General features: G+C 35.2%; 5 protein-coding genes across 8 annotated transcripts; 3 read left to right on the top strand and 2 right to left on the bottom strand.

Moving 5' to 3' along the window:
- Positions 1-478: 478 nt before the first annotated feature.
- On the top strand, positions 479-3,313 carry LOC108213018 (uncharacterized). Its single transcript, XM_017384740.2, has 2 exons — positions 479-1,279; positions 2,314-3,313. The coding sequence occupies exons 1-2, from the start codon at positions 558-560 to the stop codon at positions 2,960-2,962; spliced, it is 1,371 nt and encodes a 456-aa protein (XP_017240229.1). The 5' UTR covers positions 479-557; the 3' UTR covers positions 2,963-3,313.
- Positions 3,314-4,641: 1,328 nt separating this feature from the next.
- LOC108212758 (uncharacterized) lies at positions 4,642-5,337 on the bottom strand. The gene has a single exon (XM_017384473.1). The coding sequence runs from the start codon at positions 5,335-5,337 to the stop codon at positions 4,642-4,644; it is 696 nt and encodes a 231-aa protein (XP_017239962.1).
- A 4,330-nt stretch (positions 5,338-9,667) lies between these two features.
- Positions 9,668-15,690, top strand: LOC108213047 (acid phosphatase 1). 4 transcript variants are annotated; one of them, XR_001805154.2, is made up of 4 exons: positions 9,668-10,095; positions 14,523-14,732; positions 14,808-14,893; positions 15,244-15,385. XR_001805154.2 is itself a non-coding variant. In XM_017384780.2 (4 exons), exons 1-4 carry the CDS (start codon positions 9,719-9,721, stop codon positions 15,256-15,258), a joined length of 672 nt encoding a protein of 223 aa, XP_017240269.1. In that variant the 5' UTR covers positions 9,668-9,718; the 3' UTR covers positions 15,259-15,397. The 4 variants fall into 4 exon arrangements, 3 of the variants coding, with proteins under 3 accessions (XP_017240269.1, XP_017240267.1, XP_017240268.1); XM_017384780.2 differs by having other exon boundaries at positions 14,824-14,893; positions 15,244-15,397; XM_017384778.2 differs by lacking the exon at positions 14,808-14,893 and having other exon boundaries at positions 9,671-10,095; positions 15,244-15,690.
- Positions 15,691-17,318: 1,628 nt separating this feature from the next.
- Positions 17,319-18,953, bottom strand: LOC108213024 (leucine-rich repeat extensin-like protein 4). Its single transcript, XM_017384748.2, has one exon. The coding sequence runs from the start codon at positions 18,728-18,730 to the stop codon at positions 17,501-17,503; it is 1,230 nt and encodes a 409-aa protein (XP_017240237.1). The 5' UTR covers positions 18,731-18,953; the 3' UTR covers positions 17,319-17,500.
- A 3,884-nt stretch (positions 18,954-22,837) lies between these two features.
- On the top strand, positions 22,838-26,205 carry LOC108213045 (phosphatidylglycerophosphate phosphatase PTPMT2). Its single transcript, XM_017384776.2, has 6 exons — positions 22,838-23,162; positions 23,389-23,511; positions 25,228-25,321; positions 25,401-25,483; positions 25,628-25,717; positions 25,798-26,205. The coding sequence occupies exons 1-6, from the start codon at positions 22,986-22,988 to the stop codon at positions 26,056-26,058; spliced, it is 828 nt and encodes a 275-aa protein (XP_017240265.1). The 5' UTR covers positions 22,838-22,985; the 3' UTR covers positions 26,059-26,205.
- The last annotated feature ends 1,126 nt before the right edge of the window (positions 26,206-27,331 follow it).

The following is a 27,331-nucleotide window of genomic DNA, read 5'->3' as shown; positions in this document are numbered from 1 at the left end:
CAAGTAATATATGTGATATTCGATCCTCAAATTAAATACACACAGAGTCATGTATTAGCTGAGGATTTTGAAATAGTCGAGATAAAAATAAATTGAATGACCATCGTGATAGTATTAGAGCAATATTTTAAATCCATTTGTTAAATCGCTATATAACTGAATATATATGTTTTGATTTACCAATAATAGAGGAATCGGTTTCAACAAATAAATTCAAAGCCAAATATACTATGATATGTGATGTGTATCATTTTTTACAAATAAAAAATGTGTTTTAGGATTAGTACTTAAAATTTCACGTCAATAATCCCATGTAATTATTACCATATTTGTTTAAGTAGAAAATCTTTTATGAAAATGGATTTGAGCATCAAAATTATCTCCTAATCATTTGTACATTCTGCATGGCCTATAATCATCAAGTCTCGCGGCGAATGTATTATTTACGTCAACTAAACTACAAACAAATAAACAAAAAAGAAACGTTAGACGAACAAAACGACAAACGTAACAGCCCTCCAAATTATTACATTTCCGCTCCATATATTGCAAGATAGATGTTTCCCAGGCTCTCTCCCCCTCTAATTCCACACATTCTCACGACACTCTCATCTCACACGATCAATTTTTTCAGATCGATTTTCGGTTTAGCAAGAAGCAACACTCAGTGTCAAATTCCGGCGATGGATCCGTGTCCGTTTGTACGTCTGATAGTAGAATCACTAACTCTGAAACTCCCGCTAGCCACTAAATCTGCTGCAGGCTCCGGGGTGCACCCTTCGACAACGCCTTGTTTTTGCAAGCTTCGGCTCAAGAATTTCCCTTCACAAACCACTCTCATTCCCCTGTCATCCACGGAGGCTTCGGCATCAGCAACTTCCTTCCCGGGCTTCCATCTCGACCCTGCAACGCTTCGTAGGTTATCTGAAAAATCTGTGCACGTCACGCTCTTTGTTTACACAGGCCGCATGGGAAGAACATGCGGCCTGAGCAGTGGAAAGCTACTAGGCAAAGTTAGTGTTGGTGTCAAACTAGATGACAGCGTTGTTTTAGGACCTGTCGTGTTTAAAGATGGCTGGTTGAAGCTCGGGAATGAGCATGCGAATAGTACTAGTACTGCTGAGTTGCATGTCGTGGTCCGGTCTGAACCGGACCCGAGGTACGTTTTTCAGTTCGGGGGTGAACCGGAGTGTAGTCCGGTGGTTTTTCAGATACAGGGGAACATTCGACAGCCTGTTTTTAGTTGCAAGTTTAGTGCTGATCGGAACTCTAGATCAAGGTGAGTTTGAGTTTTCTTGATTGATCATGCGCATTTTAGTAGCTTTGTTATCTTGGTGCTACTCTGAGCTGACATTAACATTATTATATGTCCTGTTCTTGTTTTCTTGTTTCTGATTGGCTGTCTTGTCTCAATTATAAATTTATGGTCCCTAGTTATAACGAAAGTTCCTGTTATCGAACAGCTTGTAAATATCGACATAAATATCTGGATTTTATATCATGCTATTTTCTTCAAATTCTCCGGTGTATGCCTTGAGTTTGATAATGATATGACTCAATTGTTTTAGGGCCTCAGAACATAAATTTGATTCAATGCGAATTCATGATCATTCAATTCAGTTAGTCCATTTGAAGGGTCTTGAACAGTTAGGAATTATCAATGCATCGTACGGTTAACATGTAGCTATAATATGTAATAGAATATGTAATGCTATTAGAGTCGTCAAGAGGTTCCATTTGGGACCTTCCTCTGATACCTTAAGGTTTTAGACGGACCGGTTTCCAATATAGTATCATAGGCTTTTCTATGACACTTTAAGATTTTAGATGGACTAATTCTCAACATACAATACATACTAGTCAATAGTTCCGAGTCCACATGTTTGCATGACTTATAAAATGTTGTATGCATCACCATGTGAGGTTTTAAGAAAACAGAGGGAACTTTGATCTGTTCATTTGAGAAAATCTACATTTGCACTGACTTATGATTTGCCTAGATAGTGGTTTGTCATCTACCAGAACCAGATTATTAATTTAGAGAGTTTGGTTTCATGCTCAAGCTTGTGTATGTTAGACCAGTCAAATTAAGAGTATAAGGAATCCTATCACCAACTGTCTTAATCTCTTGGACAACTACCTCTACCAGCTTGATTCCTCTCCCATGTGCAAAGATCTGTGCTCAAATCTTTAATATCTAACCCTCTGACTTTTTATATACTTGTATTAATGTAGTTTAGTTAACCTAATTAATTAAAGAATGCTTTTGTGAAATGTTACTGATTGTTTGCCCTTGAAATCGTGTACTATCAGGTCTCTTCCATCAGATTTCACGACGAACAGGAGAGTATGGATGAGGACATTTTCAGGGGAACGAGAGAAGCCGGGAAGGGAAAGGAAGGGGTGGATGATTACAATCCACGACATATTAGGCTCGTCTGTGGCATCCGCTTCAATGATCACTCCTTTCGTGCCATCACCAGGGACTGATTGTGTGTCTCGATCAAATCCTGGTGCTTGGCTCATTTTTCGTCCCCATGGACTCTCAATGAAGCCATGGGGACGTCTCCAGGCTTGGAGGGAAAGGGGATCAATCGACGGGTTGGGGTACAAGTTTGAGCTTGTCAATGACACTGGCCTAACTAGCGGCATTCCCATTGCTCAAGGTACAATAAATTTACAAAACGGAGGGCAATTCAGCATTGAAAACACCGTTAAAGACTCTGGAATAGCTTCATTGTTTCCAGGCAGGGGATTTGTAATGGGTTCAACCGTGGAAGGCGAAGGAAAGGTGAGTAAGCCGACGGTTATGGTGGGAGTGAAGCATGTAACTTGTATGTCTGATGCTGCTCTATTTATCGCTCTTTCTGCTGCTATCGATCTCAGTATGGATGCTTGTAGACTTTTCTCTCATAAGCTCGGAAAGGAATTTATGCACGATGATCACGATACATTTTCTTAAACCTTCAATCTTGTGCCTAACATATACAATAACATGTCAAGTTCATAAACAAAACGTTCCATTCTCTACCCTTTTGCTTCAGAGTGATGAAATCATCGCAGTACACTATAGCTTTAGACAATACTCTCTCCGTCCTTCTCATTTCTTTACATTTTTTTATATTGCTTGACACGTATTTTAGTCTCCGCATACTTTTGGCCTATAAGTTCCTTAAGAGAGTAGATGTAGTTTAATATACCTGTGTGAAGTATAATCAGGTTGTTCTGGTCTTATATTCGTTAATTTTTTTTACACTGTAAATGTAACAGCACGTTGCTGGTTTATTCTATCATTATATCATTGTTCCATGAACTAGTTCATCTATTCAACTACTTATATTCATAAATATATACATAAGAAAGAGCATCAAGACATGTTTCTTTCCAACACAGATCGAAGATATAAGAAGAGTGCTTATACTTGAATTGCGCAACATTCACAGCAACAAATATTTTTTACCAGACTCCATTGGTAATATAGAATTGCAACTTTGACAATACAGAATTGCCATTTCATATCATAGACAAGAAAAGGCGAAGCAACAATTTCTGATAACATACGCGTATGGGGCACACAGGAACAATTTCCGAATTGATTACAAATAAGTATGGTGCATATTAGGAGTAATTCGACGAAATTCAAATGATCTTAAACAACTCATAGACCATTACTGACTGCAATGAGGGAGCAAAGCAATCAATCCAACAATGGCCTCCCCAACGTTGGATCAGCCTTTAGATTATTCAAATTCAAATTATCACGCCTGCAAAATGAGAAAGGCCGGATATAAAGATTAGAAACTTGAATTTCAGGGTAACAAAAATAGTGGGAAAAGATTTTAATTAGCATGATCAGTCAAAGAGACTAAGTAACGATGAGTAAAGTCCTACGAAGTTTTACATGCTCAAGACTTACACAACTATTTGAGAGCTCAATCAGAATGGTATAAACACGGATATAATGAACAAGAAAGATATCCTTTACATAGCTCACAAAGTACGGTAAGAATTGTCTCGCTAGATCACAACATAATAAAACAGGGGCTAAACTATCAATAAATGATTCAAAATCGCAAACAAGTTCAAATACAGGGGCCTCAGATAAATTTTATATTGTTTGAGTTTCTTTTTAAATTATTTTAGCTAACAGGGCAAGAGGGTTGGAGATGCTCTAAATATGCGATATCAATACTGGATAAAACAAAGCAGATCTAGAATTAACAAAATTAAGATTACAAAACATTAGTGCATTAAAATTCTGTAAGAAAACTAGATAACAAGTCACCTTTGTCATAAAAAATTTCCTCAACTCAGCTTTTGCTCTACCTTCTAGATCTTTTCTTCCTCCTAATATCTTTGCTTGATTTTCCCAGTTCAGTTTCCATACACTTTTTTGGATGTCCGATATCCTTCTGCAAAGTAAACAATATTGAACCGCAAGAAGACTCCGCCTCAGAGTGCACAAAAGGATCTATGCTATCTTCATCGAGTAGGAGGAGGCTCTCCACACAATTAGGATTCATATCACAACCTGTATTATTTTGAGATCGGCACTTTGAAACTTTTTGAGACTCCAGATCGCACAAAAGGAACGTGGTTTTCAATGAATAATCTTTTCTAGAAAATCTACTTATAACATATTTACCATTGTCTAAGAAGCCTGAAGCCTAATGGAAAATTAGTATACAACCCATTTTTCATCTTAATAACCAGCTTCTTTTCCCAGCTTGATTTGGATGAGTCCTTGTCTCTTAAAAATGTCCACATGTCAAGATACCGCTCATGATCCTCTCTAATACCACATCCGAAAACAGCAATTGATTCTCCATACGCTTCAATGGTATAGCAAGAACCATAATGAACAAATTCTTCCGGACACTTCAACTGTTGGATAGTCTCATCGCGTAAATCAAACCATACCATCAGCGGTAGATATGAAAATGCTGTCCTTCGCATAGCTGTTATCATATATGCAGTACCATATACAAACCTGGTAGGATGGTGAATAGTAAAATCACTAACCTCTTGATAATAACAATTAGTACGAATAACGTTCCAACAATGACTACTTAAGCTGTAAATGGAAACAAAATATTTACAACCAGTACACGAAGAAATTACTATCACTTTATAATCACCACCATAATACCCAAAGCTCACACCACCATATTGCCCAAAGCTCACACCAGAGGTCGAGAGTTCAAGTCCCGGAAGCCTTTTAGATTTTCTACATATCGGGTTCCATAGATACAAATTATCTCCTATACGATAACAATCATGTTCACTATACTCAAATTCTCTCGAGGAAAAAGAAATACAAAACAACCCATCAAACATCCCGTGAATCCTCAGTTTGCGTCCATTACCAGTTTTAAAATCTTTCTCGAATAATTCTGGAGTGTAGTATAGTTTAGAATGTTTCGTAGTGTCGAAAAGAGGCGTGCAATCTGTTAGTAATCTGCAGCCTTTGGAAGTTGATGTAGTATATATTTTTTTGCATGGGAGGAGGTTTTCTGAAAGGTTAGATGATCTTTAACCAAATTAGAAGTGTTGATAATAAGGTGATGCCATGACTTGCGAACACAAGTGCATCGTAGAATAGATTTTACATCTAGTCTGCAAAAGATGTTTATCAATAAATATTGGGTTAGATACTTCTCTAAGTCGGAGGTTGCCATTAGATGTACCCTGGAGTATTCGTCCAAACCCTAATCTTTCTTTTGTATCGTGAGTAGACTGCAGCTCTATATATGTTGCCGGCCGAACCAACGGTTTTGGCCCAGAAAAAATTCAATAGAAATCGGCTCAAATCAGGCCCGAGTCGAACAGGAACGGACTGTACAAAAAATAAGCCAGTATGATTATATATAGGCAAGCGATCAAATAGAAACTAATGTTATATAACTACTAATATCACTCGTTTATACGCTATTTATCACTATTTTATGCAGTTATATTAGCAATTTTTGTTATTGATAATTGAGAAAATTTACTTATGTTTGCTATTGGTTATCGATTATTTATGAGCAATTATAGTTGTAAAAGGTCTATGATGGTAAAAAAAAAAATAATGAGATGAGGTGTGCGGTGGTGGTAAATAATCACCAGTAATGACAAGTTATGGTGACAAGCGGTGGTAGGTCAATTGTGGGTATGGGTGACGGCGTTAGCAGTGGAATGGGTTGATAATGATGCTTGGAGGTTCATCAATGTGATATAAGTGAATATGATGATGATATATGTTGTATATGTATATTTATATATCTTTATTTTTGAGATTTCTTGTATAGGAAATAGTGATTTGTGATGTACAAATGAGTGATAGTAGCAGTTAAAAATAGTGATAAAAAATTGGTCAGATACCAGTTTGAAGTTTCTAGTTTTTAGGCTAATTTAGTTTCTAGAAGCCCGTGATTATATATATATTTTGTAACTGCGATCGGACCCGATATGATCATATATATTTTGTAACTGGGATCGGACCTGACCGTCCGCGCGAACCGCACGAGTCAGGACTTCCCGCTCGAACCGGCCCGTAATGAATGACGGACTGTATTTTGATATGATTTGTTCCGATTTTTTAGAAAGGAATTCCTCTCAAATTATCTGTAAAATATTCTTTTAATTAATAAAATTTATACGGTTGCCATCTATTTTAAATAAAACAATAAAAAATTGATTAAATTGAGTTAAAACATAATATCAATTAACTTAAATTGAAAAAATTCGTCCCAACCAACGAGTTTGTTATGGATCAGCCGGCTAAAGTCCAGAGGGGAGCCCGGAATTCATAGCCTGGCACTGTCTGCACTGGACTGTCTTGAATAAATCTTCTCTTAGTCCGAGGAGGCCATTAGATGTATCGAGAAATACTCCCTCCGTCTCATTTTAGTTGTCACATTTAATTTTGTGCCGGTTAAATTGATTAAAATTTGACTAAATTTTATTAATATCTTATTATTTGATATAATTAAAAAAAAATATCATCAGAAATAACTTTTAATCTATTTTAAGATGTAGTTTTTAGTTTTTTAAAATAATGAAAGAGTGATTCATAATCTTTAGTCAAAATTTAGTCAATTTAACCAACAAAAATAGAATTGTGACGACTAAAATAAGACGGAGGGAGTATGTTTTTCATCCGGACCTAGGCAAATGGAGCTTGTTTTAATGTTGTTTACGAAGTTGGTATAAAAAAGTGAGTGTGTTAGTTTGTACAAGGATTATGGAAATTGAAGAACTTTACAAGCTTACATGGATTTAGCATTTTAAAATTCAACTTATCAATACATTATTTTCTAAAACTAATCGATCAAGTTTAATTATTTAAATATATATTTAATTAATTATTCTAGTTTTCTGCTTAATTTCAACACGATATTTTTGTCAAATTAAATGATTGCTGTTTTTACTATACTACTGTATTTTTTAATATACTGGCTGCAAAAGGGTGCTTCGACCAAAATTGAAAAGAATGACGGATAATATTATAGTGAAGTGAAATGAGTTACAGAGTTAGTAATGTAATGAAATTGTTATGAACATATATGCACAATCATGAATTTTAATCTGCATAACTAATGAGTGCAGTATTACTAACGTAAAAGGATCTTCTTCCCAGTAGAGGTGGCCAAACGGACCGAACCGACTGAATCGTCTAAACACGGATCGGAACTGAACTGGGTTCCGGTTTTCAGTTCTTCTGGCCCCGGTCCGGCACGGACCGGACCGCCACTTCAAACGTGCCGGTTACGGTTTCACCGCTGACGGTTCGGCCCGCGGTTGAACCGGCCCGAACCGCCCCGGCGCGCCCGAATGGCCACCTCTACTTCCCAGTACAGCTGAAGTTTTCTTCTTGTTTTGTATGACTCGTAGAGATGCTGATTACACCTCACTAGCCTGAGCCACATGCTGTATAGAAAGCAAAAAAAACTGTGCCACATAAAATTTTTTGCTAGGCCAGAGCCACATAATTTTTGGTTGGAAAAGGAGATGACAATTGAATTCACCTATTTTACTCGATCATTATTAAGCACGTTTTTTTCAAATTTAGACAAGAGGTTAAATTTCTTTGGCAGAAGGCTGTACTCTCTGCACAACCACTCTCAGCTAAGAAAGAGGCTATATTTCCAGCAGGAAATTGAATCAGAACTATATTATTTATTTGAGGGGTCATTTGGTTGGGTAGTACGATGAATCAGGTATGGGTATCAAATCAGCCAAACTCATACCTAATGTTTGGTTGGATTTTTTTTATCTTCATACCCATATCTCAAACCCTCAGAATATGACTTTTTGAAACCCAAGTGAAGAGGTGGGTATGAAATGCTGGTATGGGTATCATTATTAATGTTTTTTTCTTATTTTTTGAAAAAATATTAATAATGACAAAAAAAATATTTACATATACAAATAAATGTTATTGTTAATAATAAAAATATTTATAATTTTTTATTTAATAAAATTATTTTATTTAATCAATAACATGATAATATTTAAATTAAATAGATTCATTCCAACACTCAAAAAAACACATGATATCATAAATGATACCTTAACCCCATACCACCCCAACTCGATTCTTAATTCGAACCCGATACCGCTCCACGAACCAAACGATCCCTCAATCCGATAATCTCATATTTATTTGAACAAGTACCAAAAATTATAATTTTATCCGATACGGCAAAGGCGCAAGCCCTAGTTTCCTCCCCCTCGATCTTTTACTTTTGTTTAGCAATGGAAGGGGCTTCCATCGGATCTCTACCGATGGAAAGCTCCTAAATTTTTTTTTTTTTTTTTTTGGGTTTTGTTCCTTCTTTCAATAGAACTTATTTAACATTAGTTTGGTTTTTCGGATCTAAGGATTCAAAACCTTTTCCGTTTTAACCTTCTTATCTTAGATCTCAATTTCACGGAGTTACGAACTTCTCATTTTTCACAGTGCTTCTATCCTTCAAAGTGGTTCGAGTTATCTTATTTTTGTGGGTTTGTTCTCCAGATCTTAGGATTTCCTTGTTTATCTAATATTTCATTTACGCATTTGGTTGTTAGGTTGTCACGTATGGTATTGATTTTTTTGTTGTCTCACTATTTGTATGACTTTTATTATTTTCTCACCGTTTGTGTGAGTATGGTGCTTGATTTAGTAATAAAAATTGTCAGGGGATTGCATTCTCAGTCGATAGCTCAAACTATTTATGGCGGAAGCGAAAGTGGCGAAGTATGTGTACATATCATCTTTAACAAATCAAGTGATTTTATTTCCAAGAAGAATGGATTAATCAGTGATTGTTTCTGTTTTTTTTTTTGTTCGACGCGACTGTTTATGTAGATACCGTGGCTTTTTATTATTGAATTAACTCATTTATAAAAAAAATACCAAAAATTATAATGAATGAATAAAAAATAGCCCCAATCTTAAATTTCTTTTTCAAATAACGTAGTAGACATATGAAAGATTTTAATTAAATAAATTTAAATATTTATAATACACCAATTACTAAAAAAATTATTTCTACTTTTTCTCAAAAATTATTCAAATTCAAATCAAATTTGACAAAAAATCAAATCGAATTCAATTATTAATTATTTCACGAGGCAGGGTCACATCTGACAAATTTCGCACATGTGATATTGTGTTTACTGGGTATAAATAGATTCAGATTCATACCCAAACCTCAAACACTTCAAGGGTCGCAGGTTCTTGATACTAACCATGGCCTCCGACCAAACCCACCTCACACTTCTCCTCCTCTTCACTCTCATCTCTCCCATTCTCTCCCACTCAATAATCCAACAATTCACAAAACCCCTCTTGCATTTCACCTCAGCCAACACTCTCTACTGTGATAGCTGGAGATTCAGTGTTGAAACCAATGATGCTGGAAGCTGGAGCACCATTCCCGAGAAATGTATTGACTATGTCAAGGATTACATGACTGGGGACAGATATACATCTGATTCTGAGGTGGTTGCTGATGATTCATTGGAGTATGCTAAGACTGTGGAGCTCACTGGGAAGGATGCTTGGGTTTTTGATGTTGATGAGACCCTTTTGTCGAATCTGCCTTATTATGCTGATAATGGATTTGGGTGAGCTTAGTCTTTCAATACTCTTTACATTTTTATTTTATTTTTGCTAATTTAGTCTTTAATTTATATACATTGTTGTAGAAAATTAGTGACGTGAATTGAAATGAGGATTAGTGAGGTAATTTGTTTTGTCCTTGTAAGCTGATACTTCTGTTTAGGCTCTTTAGGGGTTTATATGAGTTATGCTCAAGGTATTCCGAGCTAGGGCTGTTTCGGGTGAGAAATTTATCCGAAACAAACCTGAAATTTTAATGAGCCATAATGCTGGACCTAGGCTCGACCCGAAACAACCTGAAATGAAAATAATAATAATAATAATTTATTAATATATGTATTTTAAAATTTTGGTCAATTTCCATTCAAAAGTCAAATAGGACACTTAAAATGGGATGAAGGGAGTAATATAAATTCACTAACCTCCCATTATCAAATCCATATAGGATTCAAGTTGCTACAATTCAAGTAACCACATAACCCATTTGAAGCTAGTTTTTTCAACTCAATTTATTTATAGATTACACTAGAAAAATGTCTTAGATCCAAACATGAAAGTTTAAGTTCTCATAACAAGAAACAAATAGATTCAGATTCATACCCAAACTCAAACACACTAAAAGGGGTCGTAGGTTCTTGTCTTCTTGATACTAACCATGGCCTCTGACCAAACCCACCTCACACTTCTCTTCCTCTTCACTCTAATCTCTCCCATTCTCTCCCACTCAATAATCCAACAATTCACAAAACCCCACTTGCTTTTCACCTTAGCCAACACTCTCTACTGTGATAGCTGGAGATTCAGTGTTGAAACCAATGATGCTGGAAGCTGGAGCTTCACTCCTGAGAAATGTATTGACTATGTCAAGGATTACATGACTGGGGACAGATATATATCTGATTCTGAGGTGGTTGCTGATGATTCATTGGAGTATGCTAAGACTGTGGAGCTCACTGGGAAGGATGCTTGGGTTTTTGATATTGATGAGACCCTTTTGTCTAATCTGCCTTATTATGCTGATAAGGGATTTGAGTGAGTTGAGTCTTTCACCACTCTTTACATTTTTTTTAAGTTTTTATTTGCTAATTTAGTCTTTAGTCTTTACTTTACATACATTGTTGATTGTTGTAAGAAATCAGTAATGTGAACTGAAATGAGGATTAGTGAGCTAATTTGTTTTGTCATTGTGAGCTAATACTTGTGTTTAAGGGTTTATATGAGTTATGCTCAAGGTGGGGCCCGGCAATTTCAGGTTTCTGGTGAGAAATTTATCCGAAACCAACTTTCAATGGGCCAAATACTCGACCTAAGCTTGACCCGGCCCTATCTGACACAATAATAATTTATTAATATATATTTTTAAATAATAAATAACTAAATAATAATATTTTGAATAATTTATAGTAAATTAAAATTAAATATTTAATATTTTTTTCTTTTTGCTAATTGATTACACACGTACACGCGGGGAGTCGAACTCCCGACCTCCCGCAATATATTTAATAATTTAAATAATAGATAATATATAAATAATATAAATATAGGTGTTTTTTATAATATTACATTATAATATAAAAATTTGTGTCAATTTAAGGTAACCTGAAAATGACCCGATATTTTTTTGGGTAAGTTTAGGTCAACAAAACTCAAAATTGCAATCCGAATTCGTACTTTACGGGGTCAAATTCGTTTGTTACCCCTGTTCCAAGCTCAATCCATAAGATTTTCTAATTTGATTCGAAAAGAATTGAGTCGAGCTCGTTCTTTTCGAGTATGTTTTCACGCTTGAGGGCCAAGTTACTTGGTTTGTGAGGCTCGCAAGTCTAGTCGTGCTTTTATTTTAATTATATATGATTATATATGACATATTATTGAGACTTATATGTATTTAGTACAATCAATTGGTGCTTCTAACCCGAACATAAGTTTTTCGAACTTTAGTCATTTAAGCTTCCGGATTAATGGCTCGATTAAAACACGAACTCGAGCCTGATTCCAGATTTTGTAGTCGAGCACAAACTCGAGCCTGATAGGCAATAGCATTTGGTACTGCTCGATTGAAACCCTGCTAGTGTTTCCTGTATATTGATTATTAAGTGTCTACTTGCTCCATTTACTAGCCAAGATCGGAAGCCGTTAGTTGTTCTTATTCTTGTAATGATATATTCAACTTTGCACATGTAAAAGAACATTCAAAAATGTTGTATATACAAAACTTAACATCAGCACGCAGAAAGAATGTTAAAAGTTCTTACAACATTGAACTTTGTCCTAATATAAAGTCCTTTAATAGACAAAGTGATGTGGAAACATGCTATATGGTAACAATTTTAATCTTGTGTTCTCGCATTGAACTTATATTGAATGAAATAGTGGTAGTCTAGAAATGACTGCGTAGATGTTTGTTGTCTTTTTTCTTCTTTTTCTCCCTTGTGTTGTTGACAAAGTGATGCATGTATACAATTTTTCACCACACAATCTTGAATTTCATTTTTTTTCTTTTAAACATAATGTTATTGTTGTTGCTGGCATCATAAACTGGAATCTCATGCCCGACAATAATCCAAAAATTAGTTGTACTTCGGTTACATCTCAGTGAAATATTTCTTTAAGATAAAGTAATATGTTTTCTGTTGTGTCCTTTCCTAATTGATCCATGTAAACTACATCTGTACTGGGCTTAAGAACAAAGGAGGAGTACTCCCTCCGCCTCACCAGGTTGTTTACGTTCACTGTTTGCACGCATTCTGAGACTCCTATAAAGTATAGTTCCATAACGTTTTTTAAATTTTTAATTTTTTGAATAAAAGTTTAAACATCAAAAACTTTTATTCAGGGAAGAATTTTTTTTAAAATTTTTTTAATGAAACTATACTTTATAGGAGCCTCAAAATGCGTGCCAAAAAGTAACGTAAAGAACCTTATGGAACGGAGGGAGTATAAGAGTTTATTAAACAACTGCTTTCATGAATCCACTATCAGTCATTTAATCTGTTACTAATGTCAGGCGATTAGCAAGTAAGAACAAAAATAAACCTGAGATTTAAGGCAATCAGATCAATATGAGATCTTGTGAGTGGGTGCTACTCTTTCTATCATACAAAAATAGATAGAAATGATTTAGAGTCTCAGGTGCTTGTATGATTCCTCTAGTAAATAATTCAGACTTTCGATTGAGATTTTTGTACTCTTAAGTTGCTCATGCATACAAGTTATATTTCATATTACAGTTGTGGAGGATTAAATAGTCATGTATTCAATAAATCTTTTGTTTGATCACCAAAAACTGCTTTGGCAGTCAATGTGTGCGAATGTGAGTTCCACCTACACACTTGTCGTTGCCGGGACAATAACTGAGTCGGACTTGTGCTTTCTGTGGAATATTATGTATTAGGCTTGTAATCATGATATTGTTTTCCTCAAATTCTGAGCACAAACATAATCTATGTTTTATTACCTAGCATAAATTGACAGTTATCTTATGGTTAGGTTATGCTGTACATCTATAGGATGGTTACTGTATTTACTCAATTTGTAGTCGAGTTTTAAGTTGTAAAAATCAAGGTCTACATATATATTGTTTTACTGAGCACCTTTGAATTTTGATTACTAATATCATCATTGTTAATTCATAAACGTCACTAAGTTTTGTTCTCCATATCCAGCTTTCTCAACTTTATGTTGTACCAAGTAATTGACAAGAGTGCTCCGCTTCTCAAGCAAACTTAATAACCATGCACAGAGGACCTACTAGCAACTTTCTTGCAGATGCTTTCCAACTGATTGAGGGGTCTTATTAGTTAAAGTAAATTATTTCCTTGCACTTGGTTAATTTTATATTTTGTCATATTTTCTAATAGTTTGAAATTCCTCTGTGATTTTTCACTGAATATATATGCGCCTTATAAAGGTTTGAAACAACAAAATTTATTGTTTTGAGATTTAGATAATTTATGATAATTACGGTCATGGTAACTACAAGCAGTATACATCTACGTGAAATTGGGTATGTTCCACCAAATAGGACAAGAATAGAAGTAGGCATGGAACTAACACCTATAGTTAGAATAAAATTCTCGTAGGTGTCGGATAATTGTATTTCACATCCTTTGTGTTACTGCTTTTGATATGAAGTCTTAATTTTAAATTCTCAGTGTTTTTTCTGTTCTTTTATCGATGTATTCTATAACGGCTTTAGCCATCAATTCCCTTTGATGTTCTGACAACATTTTAGTAATGAAAGGAATGTTAGCTATGAATTGTACTGTCAACAATGTACTTATGTACACATGAACTACATCCACCTTCTGCTGATGCAAATGATCAGTAGGCAAATTTAATAGACTGTGATAACATATTGCTCTTAAATCACTAAGGCAGATGCTTTAAGCTTGTACATTGGGTTAATAAAAGCTTTCTGTCTTGGACGCAGCTCACAAATTTATGATGAAGAGTCCTTCAATAACTGGGTGGAGATGAGTGAGGCCCCCAGCCTGCCAGCAAGTTTGAGATTGTACAATGAGCTTGAAGAGATGGGAATTACTGTATTTTTATTAACCGGACGGGATGAATATCAACGAAATGTTACTGAGAAAAATTTACTACAAGCGGGATTCAGCAACTGGAAAAAACTTTTCTTAAGGTAATTGGACTATTGAGTTATACAAAATTCAAAACCTTCCTTGAGTTATGTTTGTATATACTAAACTTGATTCAGGTATCGTACTCTCAAGACCTCCTTTTAATCTGATCACCAGAGTTAAACCAGAAACACTTGAATGTCCCAAACATCTACCGAACTGGGTAAGCTGATCAGACACATCATGCACAGCGTTTAACAGAAAAACCCTTTTCTCTAGATATTTGATTTGATATCTAGCTGGAGTTGGATTGGAAGCTACCCCTTTTGTTTAAATATATGTGCAAACTGGATTGATAGTTGGCTTAACGAGAATGATGATCATCTGTTAGATAATTCTTAATATGAGCACTCAATGCATGAGATATGAGGAAGAAATAAATATATAGGAGTCTCATGATGGCTTGAATGTAAATGTAACATATATTTTTTCATGATGTCTTAGATTACGGTTTCTATATTTTTTTGAGGTGTGGCTTAAAATACAGTTATTTCTTTGTTGTTAATAAAACAGGGGAACCTCGGATAAAGGCAAAGCAGCCAGCGTTTACAAGTCTGAAAAGAGAATGGAACTGGTAGATGAAGGTTATGTTATCCATGGCTGCTCTGGAGATCAATGGAGCGACCTCTCTGGTTATGCAGTGGCTACACGGTCCTTCAAGCTCCCTAACCCAATGTACTACATTGCCTGATCAGTAAGTCCATGTTGGGCTAATTCTCGATCAAACTAGTGCAATGATGGGCTATTATCTTGTGCTTAAATGATTCATAATTCACAGTAACTTGTCATAAACCATGTCTGACAGGTACTGTCATTGAATGTATATCTATTGAATAAGCTGTAAGCAGAATCTTAAATATTGGATATTTGTCGTGCTTCATAGCCGAATACATTAGATATTATTTGTATCGAAATAATAGATAATATAAATACAACTATAATGAGCCACTTTAAGGTAAATCCAGGTACTTAATTCTCTGTATGTTGCATATCTGTGTAATCTTGTATATCCAGGCATGAGACAAAAAGACACAGAGGTTATGTTGAGATGAATACTGTTGTGAAAGTTGAACACTGAAATAAAGAGAGCTTGATAACAAAAAAAGTATCCAGAAAGAATATTGAATTGAAAACGCCCTCACATGAACTGAATTAATTTTCTTTGTCTTCTAGAAAAAGGTCTGAGTTTGGTAGGCCAAATAAACAAGATAACTTGATCCAGCTAGTTGGATTTTGATAACAATGTTTGATTGCAATTATTAGCCATCGCTACAGAATAAATCTTTGAGTGACTGAAAGGGAGTAAAGTAATACTCCTCCATTTTGAAATATAGCTTGTTTGAAGAGCCCACCAGATGCTCTCATGAGCTTATCTTTGGGACTTCGCTCTTAATGAATCGAAAAAAGTGCTCCGGCAATATGTCGATCCGCTTAACAAATAAATTATTTTTGTGCATCGGTGCATATGCAGCTATGTTATCTGGATTTTTCATTTTGTCTAGAATACTCGTGTCGGACACTTGACACTCGGAAACATGTAAAATTTTACATGTTTTAACCCAAAACATGTAAAATTTTGAAATTATTGTCTAATCCAACACTCCGACACATATCCATATTGGACGCTTTTGGCCGATCATGAGTAACACAGGCTCTTAGATCTCCCTGAATAACTGATCAATAAACTGGATTAAGAAGCAGAGAAGGCAGCAAGGACTTGATTTTATTGACAGAGTAGAGGGAGAAACTGAGAATATGATCACAAGAGACATGAGGAAACCCGCCCTTTTGGCTGATATAGGAAGTTGACAAGACTCCCGAGACTTATTATTGAAACCAAGAAACCTAAACTGGCTAAACTACATTAGAGTGGACCAAAATCTTTGTTTGGGAATAAACATACTCGTAAAGCAAGTGGGATTGTTCACATGTGACATTCTGCATATCTCTATTCTATTATCATCCTCCTTCATTTGGTAGCTAAAAAGACATTTCTATAATTTACTGTACCTTTGTAGGTCATATGCTTCATAATTTCTTTCCATGGTACATTGCATAGTAGGTGCCAGTTTTCCTTCTTGTACTTGCATATAGACTCCATTCACATGTGTCAAAGGAACATCAACTGTTTGCTACTTTGGATTTTTTATTATTAGAATATATACTCCCCTTTTCATTTTAAGATATTTTTTCACATGCCTGTCAGTCCCTCACAATATATTAGAGAACATTTGTTGAAGACCTACATTTACGTGTTTTCGTGCTAAAACTGGTTTTGCTTATCTATATTGTTATATTTATCTCGTTCTTTGATTTTCTTGATCTCGTGTTTATTTGATATTCTCTCAGTCCCATTGAATTATATACATGATTTTTTGGCATGCTTGTTAAAATTCTTTTAAAGTATAGTTTTATAATATTTTTTTAATAAAAATTCTGAATAAAAATTTGATGTTTAAATTTTCATTAAAAAAACATTATGCAACTATAGTTTATAAAAGTCTCGAAATGTGTGCAATAGTAAACGTGTACAACCTCCCGGGAGGGAGGGAGTAGTGATTGTGTAAGAAATTTATCAGATAATTGAATTAAAAAAAAACTAAAAATAAATAAATTTAAGCTTGTCAACAAAGAAAAACAGATGTACATTAATTCTTGTGTCTTTTGAAGAAGACATAAATTATAAGACATAACACCTCTTTACTTTCTATCATAATCAGTTAATGAATTTCACCCATTATCCGCCTGCTCTAAATGATCACAATCACTCTCATGGAGATGATGAAGTAGTGGCCTGTTTGGCTTCAAATAATTGCCCACAAACAAGAGGCTTTGCTCCAGGAATTCTGAGGCAACTTAAACTCCCACCAGGAATTGCAGAACATTCTGGCTGAGGCCTCTGCATCTCCCTCCCTGGAATACAATTTGAAGTGAAATCAAACCCCACATTCCTGAAAAAAAGCTTGCTACATTCTTGATCAAACCCTGATAAGAAATTGTAAGCTACTGTCAAATTAATCAAACTTCTGAGCTCACAGACCATTTCTGGCAAGACCCCTGATATCATGTTGTGTCCTAAGTTGAGAACTTCAATCTCATTTAAGCACGATATCGAGTCCGGTAAATGGCCCATCAAAGAATTGAAACTCACATCAAAAACTTGTAAATCTGACCATAATCCAACCCCTTCAGGAATGCAGCCTGTGAGCTGATTGTTCAAGAACAGAACCTCCTTTAGTTTTGGACTCATGTAACCAAAGCTAAAGGGAATGTCACCAGTGAGCTTATTGTTGGCCAAATTGATAACTGAGGCTGGTGAGTTTCCGAGATTCTGCGGAATTTCACCATCAAACAAGTTATTATTCAGAAAAATTGCATCAAGCCTCTTGTTGAAAATGTCATCAGGAATAGGCCCTTGGAAGCTGTTGAATCTGAGGTCTAGATAAAGAAGATTTGGAATGTAGATAGTTTGAGTTGGGAAAGGCCCAGCAAAATGGTTGTTACTGAGGTCTAGTTCAGTGAGTGATGTCAAGTCCCTAAAAGTGTCAGGAACTGAGCCACTGAATCTGTTAGTGTTGAGGTGCAGCAGAGACATATCTGTAAGCAAAGAAAGCTCTTTCACAAGTGTGCCTTGTAGATTAGCATGGTTGAGATCTATGCCTGCAACCACAGTTACCACTGAGCCACTCCCCATGTTATCTTGAAGATCTGCACAAAACACACCTTTATAGTCACACACATTTGAGCCCACCCATGTTTTCAAGATTCCCAAAGGGTCATCTTTTATTGCAGACTTCCATGCTTGAAGTGCAGTATAAGCATTACTGAGCCTTGAGGCTGATGAAGAGTCATATGGGTTTGGGCTGTTGGTTCCACCACTCCCAACCCACACACCCCCGCCCCTACCCCCTATGCCCACCCCCACACCCACACCAAATGCAGCTTCAGTGGCTCCTATGATCTGCAGCAGCACCACAAGAATGGCCAAAATCTTGAACATTTTAAGGCACAGAATGAGAGAGATTAGGGGTGCTTGTTTTGATGGGGTTTATTATAAAGTTGTGGAAATGTGGTTGCAGCATTGATGAGGGAGCAGATGGTGTGGGACTGTGTGTCTTGATGAAATTATCTGTATTTATAAGTGTCACTTCAATTTACTCTTTCTTCATTTAACACTTTTAGATTTTTACCACCATTTTTTGCTGAAGTATTTGTGTTATTGCTACTTGTGTTAGTTGACATCTCAGTTTGTTGTAATTTCTCGTGCCATAAAAGAACACAAGCTAGACTTTTTAGGCTTTTTACAGAGGCAGTGACTGTTTGGTAGCTAGGGACTCAACCTTTTTACAGCTGCTAGATTTCTGTTAAATTTTACTCACTTGTGATCCTGTCTTAATTACACATGTTTGACACCACAAGCATGAATGTGAGTCTTGCCATATCAAGGTTATTTTACCCCTATAAATTTGTATTTGGGTCATAGAGATATTTCAACTCATGTTTTCAAGAATGTTTGCATTAATTTACTGCAACATAAATTTTCAAGAATATTTCATAAAATGATTTATGGAACGAGTACACTCATACATTAGTCTTGTTTTACACAAAGTCTGATCTCTCGATCTCTTGTAAACATATCGAGTCTATACTTTCACATAAAATCTTGTTTTTGACAAAGTTTGATCTCTCGATCACTTGTAAATATGTCGAGTCTGAAGAGAACTATTAATTGCACGGCTTATTTTATTTTCGACACGCGGCCTAGTTTTTATCCAACCATAACTAAAGAACTGTAACACTCTCTTAATCTATCTAATATACAAGGTGCAATCGGCAATGATCAAGAGCACTGAAATGAAGATTCTATGTCTCCCATGGGTTGCTTAAAGATACCTAAAGGGACCATATAAATCGGAGACCTCGAAATCCCATTAGTTTAAGTCCCTTCTAAGTCTTTTTATGCTTTCTCACGATGATCAAAATATCATACTAGAAGACTTTCTCATACTTTAAGCCACGCCAACACAAACAAAAATTTCTAATCATATAAAGATAAAAGCGATAAATTCAACAAACCCACAGTGCGATTGAAATTCAGAGTGGAATTCTTGAGACTTATGTTACGTCGGTCATACCTACTCGACTAGTCCACGTACCAGTGCAGAAAACTCTCGTATCAGCGGAAAATTTTATAATAGGCAAACACATCTTATCTGATATGAATCCCGGAATTAGTTGCACTATGTTGAAAATTATGTTATATTTAGAATTTGATTTGATTACAGGAGGATGTCATGTGGGAGGCACTAAAACAATTCTTGAGTACTGGTGAAGTAACATGGCATCCTTCTGTTTTCCATGACTCCGATTTCAAAAGCAAGCGCGTGCAAATTTATAATTATTTATTTATTTTAATTTTTTTCTGCCACACTTGATATTTAAAGCTTCGAATATCCTCCGGAGTTCTGGACAAGCATATTAATCCGGTCTTGCTTACTTAAGAATTAGAAAATGAAGAATGTTCTAGACGACTTTACATTTTTTTTTAAGGTTCTAGATGACTTTGCATTTGTTTTAAATTTGTTTCTGTTGTTATGTTTTTGTGGGTTTCTATCTATTTTTTAGTCACTCAGATCTTTGTATATAACCGCTTGAGATGATGAGGGTTGGAACGTGTTCTGTGCGAGCAAGTCAACAAAGCAGGCATAGTAGGGTAAGCTTACCGAAACTTTAAAGATTATAAAACGTTGGAGGTGATGTTTGGTCAAGCTTAAAAACCGACTTATGAGATTATAAGTTAAAATAGTTTATTCGTGTTTTGTATAACAAATTTATACTTCTGATTTATATGATTTTAGAAGATGATTCCGAATTTGGGTAAAATGAAGTTGAAAATCCTAGTTATTTTGGCGACTTATTTTTATTTTTTAGAATTTTACTTTCACAAATGTGTAAAGAAACATTTTAAACAATAGTTCATCATATAGTATTATATTAATAATTTTTATACTTGATGAATCGTAAATATCGAGAAATTATTTAAAAATACAAATTAGAATTAATTTTCATTTATAAATAATTATTAATACGATACAAGTATAATACTATCTCCGTCTCATAATACTTTTCATGTTTTTCTTTATCACGCTTGTCAACACACATTTTTGATCGTTAATATCTTTAATTTTGTATAATAATTAAAAACTTCACCGTATTAAAGTACTTGTAAATAAGAATCCAACAAGATATGAATATATTTAATCTTATAGATTAGACGTAAATTAGTAATTTATCTAAGGTTATTAACAGTACCGACATATCAAATGAGAAAAGTATTAAGAAACAGAGGGAGTATAAAAAAAGTACTCTCTCTGTTTTTTAATATTTGACACTTTTGATTTTGGACACGTATTTTTAAGTGCTTTGACCGAGTAGGTAAAAATATTATTTTTCAAATTTTTTTTTGAATAAAAAATATATAATCAAAATTTTAGTTCACAAAAAAATCAATCAAAAATAATAACTTTTACTATCCGAACAACTCACCTAAATATGGGTGCCAAAATTCAAAACATCAAATAACCAAAAGTCAAAAGTTGGTTCAGCTGGTTAAAGAGAGGACAAATATCCTCTTGGTCACAGGTTCGACTCCCGAAGGGAGCAGAATTTGTGATTATGCCTCCTGGATCAGAGTCTGTTAAGCGCGGTTTACCTTGGTTCACTACCTATGAGTCAATGGCGCTGGTGGATAGACTTTCAAAGTTTCAATCTGTGACATGTAGTTGACTCCTTACTTGTGGCTGAATGTAGTTGAGTCAATTTTATGTGAGAAATCCGTATAAATGCCCAAAATATCGTTACCATCATGCACCCCTCTAACATTTGTAAAATTTTAACAAATTCGAACCAAAATTTGATCTACATCAGCTCATTTACGATCCTATTTTGACATGTCAAGCGACTAGTAAAATGATTGTTATTTTCAATTTTTAATATTTCAAAATCAATTCACCGTTCCGATAAAAGCTTTGATTTAGGCCGGATTGTCGAATTGAAAAAATGTATCGCCACCATCGAAACATCAAAGAATTTCTCATCATCATTCAACATTTTCATCATCTTGCATTACATTTTGTCGGCCTTTAACTTTTCCATGGCATCTTCACTTGCTTTATTATTTTCCCTCTCCCCGTTTATGCGGTGGCCTGAAGCGAATATGACTACCAGTAAAACGGGCCTGGATCAGGCAAGTGGGCTTCCAGGCTAGACATAAAAATGTTGGGGCCAAGCCCATTATTAAAGCAGGATCTGCATAAAATTTGTAAACTTTTTGCTTCACTTGGTCCAGAGTCCAGCCCATATTTAGGCTCCCTATTTATTCCCAGAATATTCCCGTGGAACAACAGAATAGAATAGTTTGACACATGCCAATATGAGGTTCAATCAAATTTTTATTTAATTGATGTTTATTTATTTCCTATTTTAGTGACCACAAGTTTCTTTTTATATTAGCCACACGAATTTTCGACATGCAAAGTGAAAGTCAAGATTATTCATTATTCCATATGTGGGCTCAGCTTAGCTTCCCCACACTTTAATGACATGATACATTTCCATTATCCGCTAAGAAATGAATATTGTCATGTGTAGATAATACTCCTATTTTAAGAAAATATTTTATTTTAATTATTTATTTATTGTAACGGAAAATTTTTATAAGTAAACTCCATGTATGGCCATCCTAGCCCAAATGGTAAGTGTTTGTTTACTGACAAATAGTCTCAAAAAAAAAGGGTCGCCTCTTGGAATTTTTTATTTTTATTTTATTTTACTTTTTAAAATATTCAATTTATGTTGAAACCGGGTCAGAATTATTTATATATATTTTTAAATATGATGAAGAATCAGTTTAATCGAAAGTCAAACTAATAACCTCTTTTTAAGAAAACGAATAAAATTCTTTATCACACCTTCGGATTTGCTATCAAATTAAATACTACATAGAATGCAATATGCAAAAGGTGATTTAGTCGACCACAATTTTACTGTTGTCCCTCGAATCTCGATCATATATATTTATCTTAAAACAGAACCTCGTTTCGAATCCGTCCACCGTTTTAATGCGAATATTTCCTTATACTACAGATTCTATTTTATATACTACACTTCATACTTGTCATTCTACTCTTCATATTTTTTTACTTTCACTTGCAAAACTCTGTCTACTTCATTAATCATCAGAACTATTCTCTTACATGAAGATCCAGGATTTACATGATGTTACTGCAGACACAAATGTGAAAGCTGTGGTTGATGCAAAGCGAGTTTTAGTTGGAGCTGGCGCTCGGATCCTGTTTTACCCTACTCTGCTTTACAATGTTTTTCGAAACAGGGTTGAACCTGAGTTCAGATGGTGGGATGAGATTGACCAGGTTCATATTTTCCCGAATGTTTGCGTACATCTTACTCTTCTCGGGTCATGCATACGAGCGTGATCGTAGTGTTAAAAAAAAAAACTTTCATCCAGAGTGGTTCATGAACGAAGAATTTTTATTAATTTATCTAAGTTGAAAATACATGATTTTATGGAGATAATCGCTTTTCGGTTTGTGTGTTCTAAATTGTGTTAATGATGATTTTTTTTTAATATATATATAGTTTCTTCTATTGGGAGCTGTTCCATTTCCTGGAGATGTTCCGAAGCTGAAGCTACTTGGTGTTGGGGGAGTCATAACACTTAATGAAGCTTATGAAACTTTGGTTCCCACCGAATTGTTCAAGGTATGTAAATTTTGTGTATCTTTTCATTAGGCGCATACATATTTTTGTTTTCGTCGTTCTTTGCTTAATGCGGAACCCTTATTCATGTGTTAGTGTTTGGATTAAAAATTTAGTTGTTTGGAATCTACTCTGAGATGGGTAAATATCATTTCCTGACTGCAACTTGGGATTTTATATCATTCCCCCTTCATTTCCATTCACATGAAAGATCCAAATGGCCCCTTTGTTTTTCTTGATTCTTTGCTTAATGAGGTGGTAATTTGATCATTTGTATAGACATTTTTCTGAAAATTATCTTTTGAAGTTGAGTTATAATAATGGCTCTTTGGTTGTTTGATAGTAATTTCTCTGTTTAAAAGTATTGGTTTGCCATGGATTGAGGCTAGTTGATAATTTCAATCTCACGAATGTTGTGAGAGGTCAGGAAATACACACTAAAAAAAATCCTTGGAAAAGATCCCGGCTATACAAAATTCTTTATATTTACTCGCTAAAACAATTTGTCGCAAGTTCCAACTCAAGAATAAAATAATTCATCAAATAGTCTCAAGAACTTGTAGATTAGCTTACTAGACATCAATCGACTCGTGTCAACCAAGTTCAAATATTTCATTTAGGCAGATTTCGATGCCTTCTAATTATCCCTCTCCCTCTTTATCATCTGTCTATGTCTACGACACCTGAAGAAGCAAATTTATAAACTGTGTTCAAAGTTTATAATGCTGTTTGTCAAGGCGCCTGGTTAGAAAAAACAGTTCTTTTACTCTGGAATCAATATATACCTTGTCCATCGGAGCTGAGGGAGGCGATAGGAAGTTGTATAGAAGATTTAATTAACCTATTAGGTAAAATTGAGATGAAGGCTGTAAGCAGGGGCGGATGCACATTAGCTTGAGTGGGTGCACAGGACCCCACTCAGCTTGGACTTGAACCCCTTTTTAAGCCTAGACTCAAAACTAATGTTAACTTAGAAATAATTAAACAAACAAACGATGTTTTCTCCTAAATGGAAAAATGGTTTTTCTAGTATGTTTTTACGGACTCACACTAACAACTACTTTTTGTTTAGATGAGAAATTTTAAATGTCGAAGATTGTGCATGCAGAGGGGCCATTATTATTAATGTGATTAGAGCCTATAAGAATCCACTACTTCGTCAAAAAGTGGTTGTTAGTGTTACTTCCTTCTTTTATAATAGTCGTTTTGACTTTCCGTGATTTGAGGAGTATCATATATTATTTAAGGAACCCACTGAAATATAATCCTGGATCCGCCACTGGCTGTAAGGGTTCTTGTTTTGACTTTCTGCACTTTCTATATACAATTTTGTGCAGGCGTACTATATTGCAAATTGAAACTCTGTTTAAATCGTTACCTTTTGATCTGCAAATTTTTTGCTGACTAGCAAAGAACAAGTAAACACTTTTTGTCACAACACTTATCTAACGGGTTCAAATGTGTTCTACGTTTGTCTAGGAGTTGATGTTACCTTTTGAACTAAAAAAATGTAGTTTTCAGGAAACGCTACACTTGAACTGACTTAAATTGCATTTTTTTGGAGAAACATAGTGTGTAACATTGTGCATTTTGAGAAATTGTCATGTAGATGTCTCTTCTAATCTTTTATTTGCTTGGATTCATCTTATGTCATCCTCACTTGTCCTGTTCTTAATTGTGGATTCATAGTATATATCCTCGTCTTGTATTTCTTTTCAGGCTTGTGGAATAGACCACCTGGTGATCCCGACCAGAGACTACCTCTTTGCCCCTTCATTTGCTGACATCAACCGTGCAGTGGATTTTATTCACAGTAAGTAATCTACAGCCAAACTTATAGTATCTGGGCATGTCTGGCCTTAACATAATGCATACTGCCTCTTTGGCGTCAGGAAATGCATCGTGCGGTAAGACTACTTATGTCCACTGCAAAGCTGGCAGGGGAAGGAGCACAACCGTAGTTCTTTGCTATTTGGTAAAATTACTGCCTTGACATGAAAGAATTACCTTTCCGCTAAGTATTGCCTCTTAAGGCGGCTTTAGCATTGATGCTCTTAAGAATCAATTTGTCTTTGCCATATGAAATGTCAGAGTAAACCGATACTTTTGCAATTTGCAGGTGGAGTATAAGCATATGACTCCTGCCACTGCACTCGAATATGTGCGTTCCAGAAGACCTAGAGTGCTCTTGGCCCCCTCTCAATGGAAAGTAAGATGATTACGCTAGATTCTCTTCACCATCTGGCTCGCTTACTTGTCACTTGACATTGTTTCTTTAACAACTAACAGGCAGTTAAAGAATTCAAGCAGCATCGGTTAGCTTCCAAGGCGCAGTCTCCTTCAAGGGATGCTGTAATGATCACAAAAGAAGACCTGGAAGGCTATCATAGCTTTTGCGCTGCTGATGCTCAAAAGAAGCTGGCAATTGTGACCAGAGCGACAAGAACGAGTCCTGTGATTGCAAGATTATCATGCCTTTTCGCATCCTTAAAAGTTTCTGGTGGCGACACAACCATTTCCAGACAGCTGAATGAAGCACATGCCTGTTAATGTTTAGTTTAGAGGCATGATCCTTCTGGTATTCTGTCTGTAAGAAGGTGACTTGAGAAAATCAGGAGGGAAATGTTGAAGAGACCTTCAGTATGTGAAACATTGTCGAAGATGATTTTCTAAGCAATTGTACAGGTTTTGCATCAATTATCTCCTCCTTTTCGAGGTGCATTTTTTTTTTTTTGGCAAGAATAGAAATATGCACCTATGTTAAAGAAGACAAAAGGAAACGAAAAAATTGTGGAATCACAGAAGAGAAACATTAATGGGAAATGATTAAACCCATCGTATCATTCTAAGAAACAGAAGAGATCCAAAATACTAATTTGCTTGCACCCCTTATGTTTAGACGTTTTTTTGATTTGGTCCCAAACAATTTTTTTTGACAGTATGCACCCTAAAGTTTGAAAAGCGCTTCGCTTTGCACCCCTTTGTCCACTCTCCGTTTAATTGATCGTTAAAGTTAACAGATTTCAGGTTTTCACTTTACACCCCATAATTTTAATTTTTTTTCATGAGTATTTTGAAATTTCTTTTTATGAATCAGAAAATTTTCATATGGGTGAAGTTATTTATGGAACTTGATGGCTGTCGATTTTATAACTTTAGACTAATTTCCACTTACATTTCAACTTTTTCAGTTTCCTGTTCCATAAATTTTATTAGGATTAACTCCCTGTTTAAATGTCTATATCCATAAGGTCAGGGAGATACAGAAGTTTCTGTTGTACTGTTTATTTTATTGGATATTATTTGTGAGATTAATTTTGAAAAACAAGAACAAACGAAAAAAATAGAAAATCAGTCCCTTCCATGCTATTACTACCAATTAAAAGTGCTCATGTCACATTTGAAGTACTATTTTAATTAGGTAAAAGTACGAAACACGCACAAAATAACATCATAAACGTACAGAACAATAAAATACGGTTAGGAATTATATAAATGGGGTGTTTGGCCCAGCTTAAAAACGGAGAGTGATCGAGCATTACAAATTACATTAGACAATATCATTATGGCGCTGTGACTTTGACTTCCCCTTCACTTGTACTCTTCTTTGTGATCATCCTCACCAAGTAGCGGATGAAGCGAAAAACAAGAACAAACAAGGATAGGAAAATCAGTCTCATCCATGCTATTACTCCAATTATGAACGCTCTTAGTGCATTGGAAATCTGATCAAAACTAGTCTTCATTAGGGAGGTGGCTATCGCATAGGCAAGAGTCATTGACGAAAGAATGATCCGCATGGCCAACCGTATGATTCATGAAA

This window comes from Daucus carota, chromosome 3, assembly GCF_001625215.2.
Source record: "Daucus carota subsp. sativus chromosome 3, DH1 v3.0, whole genome shotgun sequence".
NCBI lineage: Eukaryota > Viridiplantae > Streptophyta > Magnoliopsida > Apiales > Apiaceae > Daucus > Daucus carota.
This window is presented reverse-complemented; position numbering and strand designations above follow the sequence as displayed.

What these genes read in the sequence shown, in the direction of transcription:
- LOC108213018 (XM_017384740.2), top strand. Translation starts at nt 558, where the DNA reads ATGTTTCCCAGGCTCTCTCCCCCTCTAATTCCACACATTCTCACGACA. An exon ending in GATCGGAACTCTAGATCAAG is followed by an intron (nt 1,280 to 2,313) that starts GTGAGTTTGAGT and finishes GTGTACTATCAG; the next exon opens with GTCTCTTCCATCAGATTTCA.
- LOC108212758 (XM_017384473.1), bottom strand. Translation starts at nt 5,337, where the DNA reads ATGTTTGATGGGTTGTTTTGTATTTCTTTTTCCTCGAGAGAATTTGAG.
- LOC108213047 (XM_017384778.2), top strand. Translation starts at nt 9,719, where the DNA reads ATGGCCTCCGACCAAACCCACCTCACACTTCTCCTCCTCTTCACTCTC. An exon ending in TATGCTGATAATGGATTTGG is followed by an intron (nt 10,096 to 14,522) that starts GTGAGCTTAGTC and finishes TCTTGGACGCAG; the next exon opens with CTCACAAATTTATGATGAAG. An exon ending in TGGAAAAAACTTTTCTTAAG is followed by an intron (nt 14,733 to 15,243) that starts GTAATTGGACTA and finishes TTAATAAAACAG; the next exon opens with GGGAACCTCGGATAAAGGCA.
- LOC108213024 (XM_017384748.2), bottom strand. Translation starts at nt 18,730, where the DNA reads ATGTTCAAGATTTTGGCCATTCTTGTGGTGCTGCTGCAGATCATAGGA.
- LOC108213045 (XM_017384776.2), top strand. Translation starts at nt 22,986, where the DNA reads ATGAAGATCCAGGATTTACATGATGTTACTGCAGACACAAATGTGAAA. An exon ending in GGTGGGATGAGATTGACCAG is followed by an intron (nt 23,163 to 23,388) that starts GTTCATATTTTC and finishes ATATATATATAG; the next exon opens with TTTCTTCTATTGGGAGCTGT. An exon ending in CCGTAGTTCTTTGCTATTTG is followed by an intron (nt 25,484 to 25,627) that starts GTAAAATTACTG and finishes TGCAATTTGCAG; the next exon opens with GTGGAGTATAAGCATATGAC.